This window comes from Falco peregrinus, chromosome 6 (assembly GCF_023634155.1).
Source record: "Falco peregrinus isolate bFalPer1 chromosome 6, bFalPer1.pri, whole genome shotgun sequence".
In the NCBI taxonomy this organism is placed as follows: Eukaryota; Metazoa; Chordata; class Aves; order Falconiformes; family Falconidae; genus Falco; species Falco peregrinus.
In genome coordinates, this window is record NC_073726.1 from 12,963,809 (window position 1) to 12,976,881 (window position 13,073).

Sequence of the window (13,073 nt, forward strand, 5' to 3'; positions counted from 1 at the left end):
TCCAAGAGTGATTCCTCCTTCTCTAAATGTGTGATGCCTCTATCTTTGTGTTTGGAATTGCCTCACGGTCTCGCTCTTACACTAAGTAATGAAGTAGGTGTACAGCTGTGTTTGTCGTCTTTGGAAATTACTGACATTAAACAGGCTCAGACCGAACTTTTATTCCTGGGGACTTGTTAACTGTGAATGTAGTGACCTTAAAAACATTAGTTGAATAAAATTTTTATTTGATCATAAAAGACAAGTCATAACAATGTCCCAGAATGTAGAAAAAAAGGGGCGCGCACAAAATGACTGTCAGTCATAAGTTTACCATATACCAAAAGCCTAATCCCCAGATGTCATCTGCTTTGTGTTAAGTCTCCATCCATATCTTTGAATGCTTTTTCTGGAGCTGTTATCAAACTTAATTTTGAATTAATTTCCTGGGAACTCAAAACCAGGTAATCAAAATGACAGTTCCTGATTTTTGTCAATAGTTTGCAGAGAAGTTAATATTGGGATGCACATTCAAAGACAGACAAACATGTTTGTTGAAAGAGGCCAGTTGATGTGATTTCATCTAACTTTGTGCTTAAAGCAAATTGTCACCAGCAATACATCTGTTTATCTGTGAATCTGTCTTTCTGAATGCTGAAGACCCCCAGGAATGGCAATACTGCAGCCTTTCTGCACTACTATCCTTGTGAAGAACTTTTTTCCATGACTAAGCCCCTTAAAGGACAATTTTTCATGTTAACATCTTGTTACGGGGCCCAATCTGCCACTACCAAGAACTTGACTCTGTCATCACTGTAAGGACCCTTCAAAAGGAGTGGTATGTTGCTATTAGATCATCCTCAGGCTTTTTCACTAGATGAAGCAAGCCAAACTCCCTCAGCGTTTTTTCACAAGGCATGCACTCAGTCTCTCACCTTTGAAGGGCCTTTGCTGGTTCGTTATTTGTGGGACACTATAATTTTTCTCAGTATCCTTTTTTTTACACCCCTTTTAAATCCTTCTTGGACACAGTTCCACATGTTTACATTACTGATATGATTTAGTATATGCATATAGTTAGTACACTGCAAAAATTAGGTCATAGTTAGTTCATAAACTCATAAATAATTACAGCTAGTTCCAAAGCTGATTTCATCCCAGTTATATGTTACAATCTGCTTGTGATTATTTGAAAGTAATGTAATTTCACAACAGTTAATTTATAGAACTAGTCCCTCATCTGAAAGCAAAATGGAGGAATAACAAAGTGTAGAAAATCTTGATAAAAAATATTTTCACTATAATCTTACTGCAGGGTCAAGCTTTAGAAATCATATATATTTCTCATGATTTCTGTATCTGTTTTAACAAAAAAGAAACTGTTGAATGCTTTGCTGTTACTGCTGGGTGCTCCACTTGCTTTGAAATGCTTGTGAAGCATCCAAATGCTGTTGGATGCTTTGAAAAAAACCAATGAAATGCTTGGGGAAAAAAACCAGTTTTTCTACAGGTGAAGAACTATGAATGTTCTTAATACAGTGTCGTCATCATAGCTTGTTAGTTTAGTTTGCAGCTGTACTGTCATTAACGTAACTGAAGAGTTGTTACTGATACTGTTTGTTTAGCAATGACTAAGAATGCCATATCTTATTTTTTATATATTTAACACTGTTTTTAAGAAAGAGTGAACTTGTTTTTGTGAAATGCATTGTACAGAGTGTATTGGTTAACCCGGGATGAAGCTCTAAAACCCCAGTGGAGCCCCTCCACTGCAAAACAGTTTTTGAGATATCTGAAGCTAAGGTGTCATTTATAATATAGGTATAATTTCCCATAGCGATCTCTTGCTCGTAGTTCACTGTTTCTTATGATAATGGTATGATTTCAGGAACAAATTTTACTATTACTATAAGATAAATCACATCAATATTGCCATCACCTCTTTATGCTTTTTCCCATTCTTCTGAAGAAAATGGGAGAGAAATTTACAGTCAGGTAATATGGTTAGAAATGTCAGGAGACTGAGACTCATGTTTATCTGTAAGTGTAAATTCATGCAGGATTTATTGTTTGTTCTCTCTATGTCATTTCACTTGCCTTAATTTTTTAAGTGTTTTCTTGCATATGAGGTTTTACTTATCATGTGCGAAAAAATTATCCTGAGGACAATGACCTATAGCAGGTGGGATTTATTTCTATTACAACTGCAAACTCTCTGTCTCTTGTGCTCACTTCTTGGTGGCATGAGTGTCAACCCTACTCTATGGTGTAACTGGAGAGTAACAAAACTGTTACTTAAAAATGGTATTTGTATTAGCTGTTGTTTAACTGCTGTTTAGTTAAAAATGAATTGTAGACACACGTTCAGTGGAAAAAGCTTCCAGAGCTAAGAAATTTCATCTGCTATTGGAGAGGGCAGGGAATAGCGTGCTGTAGCAACAGGCTTCTGAAAAACTATTTTATTGTAGTGCCTGGGTGGTTTTTTGCCTGTGTGTCTGTCTGGTTTCATCTAGCAACCAAGACAGTATTTTAAGCATTGACTGAGAGGAGATATGCCGTAGCTATTGCTAATGCCCTAAATAGGGCTATTGCTAAGCCGTATAGGAAGCTACTGCATCAGTATGTGAAGGGAGGAGCAGGAAGAAAGAAATCAGTTTTTCTTTTGTTGTGGTTTGACCCGTGTAAAAGTTTGCTTGGGAAATACAAAGCAATTTAGGTTACATTATTACTAGTAGGCATTTCATAAAATGGTGCATTAACTTATTTTTCCAGCACTTTTCTAGAACAGGGTCTTTGAATGAAAGCATAATCAGCAAACAAGATGAATTAGAGGCGATGACTGTATGAATGAGGGGAAAAATTACTCTTATCCATTAGCTGCCCATAGTAGGTAGATTTTTGATTCTAGCTTATAACATAGTTTATACATCACTATGTCAGTGCGACCTTCTGCTGTTGAGAAGTACAGGAAGGTATTTGTGCCTGTGCCAAAAAGTCTCAGAAATGAATGTCTTATGAGCATGATGGACTGTGTATTTCAACCCTAATCTTCTTTAATCTGATGAAGACCTAAAACCTAAACCTTTCATTTCTGGGCTCAAAGTTTTTTTGCAAAGCTCATCTCTTGCTTGTGTCTGGTTCCTTTACTGAGAAGAAGACTTTCTGTGATGTCTTATATCTAATTTCTGGAGAACAGATAGCTCCTCACTCAGGAATCAAAAGCATGTAATAACTTTGGAGGGTCTCTCTGTTTTTAACAGAGGAAAATAGCTGGACTTAGTTGGTCTCTGAATTGCTCTTTAGAGATGCTGATCTGTTTCTTTTGCTTGTGTAAAATTGTAGCACTTGTGTTAGATATGACAAATCACTTCCCTGGGGCAGACAGGTTATTTCAGGCATACTCTCAAAGGTTAAAATATCGATGTCAGGTTAATATGAGGTTATGTTGGAAGTCTTTATCTTGTTAATGAGAATTTTTCTTTATGATTTCTTACAGTTGGAAATGGAAAAATCTCAGTTACAGAATCTTGAGCTGGAGCATAAAAAGCTATCCACTCGTCTTGAAGAAGAACGAGGAAAGAACAAGCATGTAGTATTGATGCTAGTGAAAGAGTGTAAGCAGTTGTCTGGCCGAATTGTAGAGGAAGCCCAGAAACTGGAAGAAGTGATGTCAAAATTTGAAGAGGAAAAGAAAAAAGCTACCGAGCTGGAGGAGTCGCTTGCAGCTGAGAAACAAAGGAGCACACAAATGGAAGCTCAAATGGAAAAGCAGCTGTCTGAGTTTGACACGGAGAGAGAGCAGTTGCGTGCCAAACTTCATAGAGAGGAAGCACACACCAGTGACCTCAGAGAAGAGAGAGATAAAATGGTCAAAATGATTGAGCAATTAAAAAAAGAGAATGAAAGTAAAGCTAATCTTTCTCTTAAAAATAAAGATAAGAATAAAGATAGGAGTCTTGTTTCTGTTTCTGTTGAAACAGAAGAGCCAAGTTCAAGAACTGTTGCCTGCCAAACAGATACTGTGGTGATGGACAGTAGCACAGAAAATGTTAAGAAGTTGCCTTTGACTGTACCTGTAAAGCCGTCTACAGTGAACCCACTAGTGTCTGGCAATACAAAAATGAATGTGTGTGCCAATGCAGCATTTGTGAAGCCTGTCATTGATAGACAGTCTTCATCTAGTGAACTTGTCCCTCCCACGACTCCTGTTCTTACACAGAATCAAAACAGAATTGAGGAAAATGGACCAAGTACAGGCTCATCACCTGATTTACCAAGTAGCACTCCCCCTTTTTCAAACAGTACTTCCCTTTGCGCCCCTGCAGCACCCACTGCCGCAGCTCAGAATTCCTCACTCACTTCATCTATGCACAGTTTGCATTCACCGTCTGCCAACACTACTGGGCATCTAGGCCTAAATCCACGCATCCAAGCAGCTAGATTTAGATTTCAAGCGAATGCAAATGATCAAGACCAAAATGGAAACACAACCCAAAGCCCTCCCTCAAGGGACATATCCCCTACGAGCCGTGATAACCTAGTTTCCAAACAGGTAGCTCGGAATACTGTTACCCAAGTCCTTTCAAGATTTACAAGCCCTCAGAGTGGTGCTCCATCACGGCCGGGGACATCACATTCAATGGAAGTTGGCACTTACCCCCCAGTTGGTAGAATGAGTTTAAAGACTCCCAGCGTATCAAGGATTGACAGAGGAAATCCTCCACCTATTCCTCCCAAAAAACCAGGGCTTTCGCAGACTCCTTCTCCACCACACCCACAGCTTAAAGTTTTAATGGATAGTAGTCGATCCCCAAATACAGGTACAAAAACTGACAGCAAAACCATGACCTCACCTCTTTCAAGTTCACCACAAGGAATCAGGGTAATAAATGAGGAAATTATTTCTAAGTCCTCACCTCAGCTGCCACCAAAACCTGCTATAGATTTATCTGTGGCACCTGCAGGCTGTGCCATACCAGCCATAGCCTCATCTCAGGTGGGTGCCTGGCCTTCCCACTTCCCTGGACTGAACCAACCTGCATGTTCAGAAAATTCCTTTGTCATTCCCACCACCATTGCCTGTAGCTCCTCCATAAACCCTGTTAGTGCTTCATCCTGTAGACCATGTGATTCAGACAGCCTCCTGGTAACAGCATCAGGTAAAGGGATTGATATGCTACAAACTGTCTCCCTCTAAAATGTTTTGGTTTTCCTATATGTTTCTCATTTGCTTTATCTTTTTATACCTTTCTCTTTTTTTTTTTTTTTACTTTCTAAAAGCTGAAAATTTCATTTATATTTTTCCACATTCCAGGGGTATGGGAATTCTTTTGCTGATTAGTAACATTATAAATTAGTTTGCTTGCTGAAGGAGGTCTCCAAATTGAAGGCTTTTTTTTCTTAAAGGTAAAGACGAGTAATGTTTAAAGTAAGCGGGCTGCAGATTATGGTATACTAAAGAAACTCCTTCTTTTGTTTGGTTTTTAGTTTGGTTTGGTTTGGGGATTTTTTTGGTGAATGCTATTATTTTTGGACTTCAAAATGCTTTCTCAGTCTGAAATAATGTTTTGAAAACTACCTCTGCCAGTAGTATCTTACATGGAATATATATTTCAGTGCTTTGTGAATCTTTTAGAAAATAGGCCATAGCTGGGGCTACTGTATTCTCCTCTAGCATTAGATGTTTCGACATTAAGGTATATAATTGCCTGGATAACAGTGCAGTTTCAAATATATCACTTCGTATCTATAGAATATCTTTTATTTTCATTTCAGTTTTTCTGTAGTTCTTCTGATTTTAGTTGTAGGCTTTGTTAATACTTGTGTATGGCATCTCACAGGTTTGCTTCAACAGATCTCAGCAAAGGGTTGCTGTTGGAGAGTTTAAATATTGATAGGTCGAAGTCTGTAGTCAATGGGGCTATCTGCTATTCATTTTGCATTGCAGTGGGGACTTTGTGTGATTAATGTGCTGCCAACTTAAGGGTATCTTCTTGATGCAGTTAAATGAACAAAGGCAGCCCTGATCTACCTTTCGGCTAATTGTAGATCTCCTATAAAACTTTCTGTCAACATATTTCCCTCCTGCAATCAATATCACCAGAACATTAGTAGAAGCCCTTTAGCCTGACTTGGCACTGCAGTGAGGAAGACAGACACACAGTTATGGAACACTTCGGACCTTCATCAGCATTGAAGAATGAATGGTCTCAAATTTTCAACAGTTATTCTCAGTTCAGCTGTGATACTTCTGTCCCTCATAACTTTAGTCCCTGTATCATCATCATCTATAGGGTATAAAACCTGTGCACAGCTGGTCTGCTTCCATCACACAACCAATGACTTTCTGTTGGTAGCTGCAGTGCTGTCTGATAAGGCAGCTGAACTCACTCACCAGTCTTGGGGAAGCTGTTCCAAAAGCAGCGTGTGGCAAACTTACAGTTCACATTCTTCAGGAATTTTTATTCCCTTTCCACTTCACTGAAGACTTTCTTCATGTTTCTGGTGTAACCTAGTCATGGTTTTAGTGCTTGGCTGTGTACCATGCTGTCAGAATCCTCTCTCCTTTCTGAACTGTGCCATGAAAATATGAGCTCAGAAATCTTATATTCCATTTGTCTACTGTGTCTCAGAGTTAACAGCCATGGGATTTGATGGCTGCCCATTAGTTGGCTGTTTTTCATATGGATGTCCTGAATTTTCGTCTTAAATTCTATTCCTAGCTGAGTCTGAGTGCCATGTCAGATAAATCATTGGTATGCCAGTATTCCAGATATTCCCCAAACCTCATTTACCTTCAGCGGCTGTTATGCTCCATAATGGAATTAAAATTTCATCAAAAAAAATAAATCTTAAGATTTTATTACATACAACAAATTATTGACAGATTCAGCTTCAAAGTGAATAGTTTTTGTAGGCAAAAGGCTGTCTTCCACAAATACTATTAGCATGAATCAGGCTGTATTATTTCAGTTAGTATTACATTAAGTAGATGATGTTTGGTATTCATCTGAGATAGTTTTTGAATATTTAAAAAAATAAATCTTCTATGTTAAAAATGAAATTACCACCACTTGACTTCATAACTCCATGTATCGTTATTGCTTTAGTTTGTGCTTCAAAGTTTGTTGTTGTTTTTTTTTTCTTCGGAGAACAGCCTTTTAAACAGGGCTCCTCCACCAAATAGTCAATTTGTGTTTCTTATGAAATTTGTGACAGTTCTCAGAGGTAATTCTCAAAGACAGGAATTTTTTGTCAAAAACTGTTTTGGTGGTTTTTTAATTGTGCTGGTTTATGTGTTCAGGTTGCCTTTCTTCATTTAGAGTCCATTTGCTTGTTTTGGGGAGGGATGGAAACATTTGGGTTCATTTAATCCCCTTATAATCCTTGCTCTGAACATTTGATTCTGTTAGTATTTTGTAAGTGGTGGTGCTTTTTCTGAATTTTTGCAATTACAAATGGGAAACGTATCCCATAATCAGAAGTCTGCAAGGAAAGATTGCTTAAACTCTAGTTAGTGGTCTGCTGTTTTATTTTGTTAATAACGTTATTTTAATATCCCTTCTTGCTTGTTATGATATGTTATTTTAATATCCCTTCTTGACTGACCACAAACAGGCTCAAAGAAGTTTAATATCTTTTATCTGCCATATTCAAGTAAATATTCAGGAGCTTCTTTGTCTTTTACCCAAACTAATGCTTAAATTTTATTGCACATATTCTCCAATCCCATTTTATTTAGGTTTTAAGGAATATTAATCTGTTTTGTCCAAGTGTTCTGGCGAACTTCAGAACTAAATAAACTTTGAGCAACAGATGTTATGCAAGCATGGAAAGATATTTCCTTCAAAATTCTGTGCTGAGAAGAGAGAAAAAAATAGATTTTATAAATATGTATGTCTTAGAAAAGATAAACCAAATTTAATAACACCATTTTCATTAAGATAATGGGGTCAGTAATGCCTGAATTCATGTCACTTATTCACTTTCTTTTTTTCAGTTGCTTTTTTAAGTATGACTTTTCTTGAAGTGAGCAACATCTAACAAGCTATAAATGCTACTGAAACCTCTTTACCATATCTGCATTTTCATGCCCTCTAGGCACAGGTTCGGTTATTTTATCAATATTCTGGTATATTTTAATCTGTCTTATTTACTTTTTTCAGAAAATGTTTAGAATTTCAATTTTGCTTTCAGTTAAAGCAGAGCATGGTGAAATCTTATCTGTATTTTATTGTATAGTAAGTAGTGAGCTTCAATCAGAATTTGTTCATTTTTTAAACAGTGCAAAACAAATTTAACATGAAAAAACACATTGAAATATTTTTTTTTTTTTTGTCAATACATCCATGTTTCTTTCTTCTTACTGTGGAGTCAGACTTGATAATAGCCTAATCACTAAAGTATTTTATCTATTAATTTTAAAACTTTCCTAGCTTTAAGAACATAGCAGCTGTTGTGTCTTGGTTCTGGAAAGAGCAACTATTAAGAGCAAACTTAAAATCACAGCAGCAATTCTTTCAGTTACGCATTCTGCTAAATTAATGTGACAGTACCTTGTTTTAGAGATCGGGCATTGTACTGCATGTTGCTTTTTTCATCCCTGGTACAAAAAGACATGAGCTTTTGTGATTACTGTTGAACAGAATGTACATAGAGAAATTACAATGAACATTTATGCCCTGATTCAAAAATCTGCAACAGTGTTTTCTTTAACTTCAGCCTTTGAACTAGTGCCAAAATGCTTCTGCTCTGTTTGGATTTCTACATTTCAATGGCTGTAAGACTTCAAAATGGAAACGATTCTAGGCAGTTGGATTTTCATACCCCTGGGATTTCTGCTTTCACTTTCTTCTTGGTTTTGCGCTTTCTGTGTCACTCTTCAATGAAGTATGTTTTTTATTTTGCTCGTTTCTATAATGATTGATTTATTCTCTATACAATTGGCTTCAAAGATAAAAGCAGGGGGGTGGGGGGGTGGGGGGTGTATGGGACTGATCTAGGCTCTGAAATTAACCATCTCACATTCTGAAGCTGATGCCAGAAGCTGTTTTTGTCTATCCCTCTGCCCTTCATCACTGCATGCCCTACAAGCTTTCACAGATGATTCGTATTTTCTAACTTTTTGCATCTGTAATGGCATACCTTATTTATTGGTATTTTCTAATGTTGGTGTATTTAGTTGGATTAATTCAGCTTTGTTGTATTGTTTTACATTGATAATAGAAGCTAAAGTTATGTTTATGTTACTGCCTGGGGTTTGTATCTTTCTCAGTAGAAGGTTTTCATCAATGATAACCTCATAGAATCATAGAGTGGTTTGGGTTGGAAGCACCTTAAAGTTCAAGTAGTTCCAACCTCCCTGCCACGGGCAGGGACACCTTCCACTAGACCAGGCTGCTCAAAACCCCATCCAACCTGGCCTTGAACACTTCCAGGGATGGGACAGCATCATCGTCATCATGATAATGGATTTCATTGCTGAATTGCAACAACATATTCTTCATTTCAGGGAGCTGAAATGAAATTTAAGATACCACATATGGCACACACACACAAAATCCTTTTATTTTGGCATTTCTGTTAATGATGCTTTAAAAAAACCAATACCAAAAAACCTAAACTATTTTCAATAAGGAAGGGAACTCAGAAATACTATTTACATTACAAAACTGCGTGGCAAAGTGAACTTCATATCTAAATCTTAGTGTCAGGCTCCACAGATTCCCCCAGATAATTCCAATATAACTTGAACAAAGAGTGTTAGCATCTGGAGTGCCACGCAAGCCATGTCCACTATCAGTTAACTACCATGGCAAGACAGTAAAAAATACAGGAATGCTATTTTAAAAACATGTATATTTATATTTTTATATATAGTAACAGCTGCTGCACGGTTAGTTTCAAAGAATAACATAAGTTTGGAAAAATAAACACACTTTTATAATGGAAAGGAAGAACAAAAAATAATCTTCAGACCTTTGGGGATTTCATAAAAGTTAACTGTTCTCGAATATTGGAAGTGGAAATATATTTTTTTACCACTTGAAGGATGTAGTTTACTTTGTATATTGCTTGGGTTTTTTTACAAACTTCAGAAAACACTCAAAATCCTCTGATTAAAAATATTGGAGAAATAAATATTAGTAAGTGTATTAATAGTCAGGAGGTAGCTTCAGAACTGAAGTTACATAAAGATGGATGGAGTTAACTTTACAGTTTATCATTGGTTTAAAGTGGGATTTATAGGGTAACTTCATAGCTGTAGTGATGACTTCTTGTAGTGAATATCAAATAAATTAGTTGAATAATAAGCTAATGTTATGAAAATACTGCAAATACATTTCCTTTACATAAAAAACTAGTAAACTTAATTTGAGACAAATGTAGCTTACTTTAGAATCTAATATGAAAATACTCCAAGCATTTATTTTTATTGATTTGATCAAACTACGTGTTTCTCATTGGGGCTGCTCAAATGATGGATTGTTGTGTAAGTCTGGACCTTAGTTAAAATTTGTCCGGATCTTGCAAGGTTCCCAATTCTATTTTTCCTATAGAATTCTGTTGGGAACTTCCATTTTATGATTTTGGTTTTCCAGAATAATAGAGCAGATCATCCCAGCATGGTAGAGCTACTACTACATGCTTTTTCTAGTTCTAGATGCTGGAGGTTGGATAGCACGTTTATCAGCTTGATGGAGCTGGAGGTAATGCCCTGCAGCTCCTCTTCTGTCTTGGGTGTTGCAGAACCACAGTAAAAGCTGTGTAAACTTGCTTTGTATTGTCAGAATTCAGCCTCATATAATAGCTTATATGTGGCCACAGAATAAAAAGTAATTTATTCAAGAGAAATATATAAAGTAGAATTTGGTAATAGTGAAAATAAGAAAAAAAATCTTTCTCCTATTTTTTTTTTTTTGCAGTCCTTAATCAAAGAAGAATGCACAAAATTTTCTATACCTTATGCAGCAAGTTTCATATTCTTAACAAACTCCCTACTAAAGCTGATAAGTAATGAACATTTAACCAAGATAACTCCTAAGCTTTCAGAGCTTTGAATTGAATATTATTTTTTAACAGGGTGACTTGAAAGCTTTCACTCATAAATTTTATATAACCCCTTATTGATTCACATTGGACTATTTTATAATAAATTGTTTAAGTATTGCTGAGTAAAAGGAACATTACCTTAAGGTACAGTTCAATGATAAATATATTTATTTCTGTATTTGTGTACATAATTTTTACATTTTATTGCAAACTTATTGGAAGATGCTTAAAGTTAATAAGGGCTCTGCAATTTGTCTGTGTAACTGCAGGTGAGATATAAATACTAAAGTTTGCACCAAGGCTGTAAAAGAGAATGAAATTTCATATGAAAAGTGTTTTCTCTTGGAAACTTTCTGTACATACTTAAAAAAGCCTTCCTGGCATATCAGAAATTACACTAAAACTTGTATAAACTTTTTGGTAGTTTCTGAATTTTAGTAATATAAAGTATTTTGAGACAACCAGCTGCTACTACAGTTCATAACAAGTTTCACATTAACCTTTTGTAACCCAATCCTGTTCATTTGCATTAACAACTGTTACCCTATATGCAGTTTTTATTCTTCAGAGCACCTTCTAATGTATAGACAAAGCATCATCGCAAACCTTGTGTGCTATACTACACGATTCCTGTCATTTTGAAGATCCTTTTTAATTTTTAAAAGAACACAGAAAATGCAGAGCTTTATTTATGTGTCTTCCATCTAACTTCTGTTGCTTTAACTCACAGGCTGGTCTTCCTCCCTAACCCCTTTGTTAACAAGTGGTGGTCCTGTCCCCCTGGGTGGCAGGCCCACCCTTCTTCACCAAGCTGCTGCCCAGGGAAATGTCACTTTATTATCAATGCTGCTTAATGAAGAAGGACTGGACATTAATTACTCTTGTGAAGATGGCTATTCTGCCTTGTATTCTGCTGCTACGAACGGACATATAGGTAAGTGACACTAAGTTTTGTTACAATATTCATGTGAAATTGCGAAAGCTTATTTCATAAGTTTTTAATATTAGGTCAAATGCATGATTTTTTAAAAATGTGAAATTGAAACTGACATACAGATTATACGACAAAAGTCATACTATATTGTATATATAAGCTGTGCTTCTGGAGGCAGACTTATGGAACACAGAAAGCATTCTTGCTTGTGGTAACATTCTGCAGGAACACCCATTCTACTTCTCCACTCCTTTCCTATAAAAAAACGCCAGATATCATCACCCATCACCCCATGCTCTGTGACAAACTAAAGATTTCTTTATAGCAAAGGCAACTTGAAAGAAACAACTTTTCTCTACAGGAACTAAGCAGGAAAGAATAGGTCATCACCAGGGTTTTGATCTTCTGCAGCAGTGGTGAAAATTATGGAAGATCATTTCAGAGTGGTGTGTTAGTTGGAAATAAAATGAATAGTCTTTCTTTTTGAACTTGATGAAACGGCCTTAGTTTTTTCTGTGGGCTCTACTTGAGATAGTTAACATTCTTCTTTTCCTTTTCCACACTACCTCAGTGGTCAGTCTCAAGGAGGTAGCATTTCTGAAACTTTCAACAGTCAGTCTTCATATTTTATGAATGTTTTTACGAAATGAGGCACATATGTTAATAACAGATACAAATTTCATGGATACAAACTGCAAGCGATAATTTTCAGGCTGTTAACATAAGGCTTTTGAACAGCAGCTTTCTTTTAAAATTCCAGTACACGTTACTATAGTTTTTTTCTACCTATGTAAAAATCTCCTAAATTCTTATATTGCAAATAATATCATTATGCTGTTTTGGACACTGAAGGTGAAAATGACAAATACCAATGACAAAAATTCCATTAAGTTTTAATAAAGTCAGGATTTTATTTTACAATAGAACATAGTACCTTCAAAGCTAGTACTTTCAGGAGTACTTTGTGATTTTATTTATTTATGTGTATGTCAGTGACATAATTGTAAAACCCCGATCCAGTGTTCAAAATACTATTTAGAGAGACTACTCTAATTATTTTTTTTTCTGAAGTATTTTAGAAATCAAAGTAAAGTTAGAATCCAAAATC

At 36.1% G+C, this 13,073-nt stretch overlaps 1 protein-coding gene across 2 annotated transcripts in view; it reads left to right on the forward strand.

Annotated features, from left to right (window-relative positions):
• CTTNBP2 (cortactin binding protein 2) overlaps positions 1–13,073 on the forward strand; it is a 90,991-nt gene that overhangs the window by 37,148 nt on the left and 40,770 nt on the right. For both annotated transcript variants that reach the window (XR_008747873.1, XM_055808819.1), the window contains exons 4-5: positions 3,476–5,138; positions 11,762–11,965. Coding sequence is in view for 1 of the 2 variants with exons in the window: in XM_055808819.1 (XP_055664794.1) it covers positions 3,476–5,138; positions 11,762–11,965 (1,867 nt within the window). In the remaining variant the exon portion in view is untranslated. The remainder of the gene's footprint in view (positions 1–3,475; positions 5,139–11,761; positions 11,966–13,073) is intronic.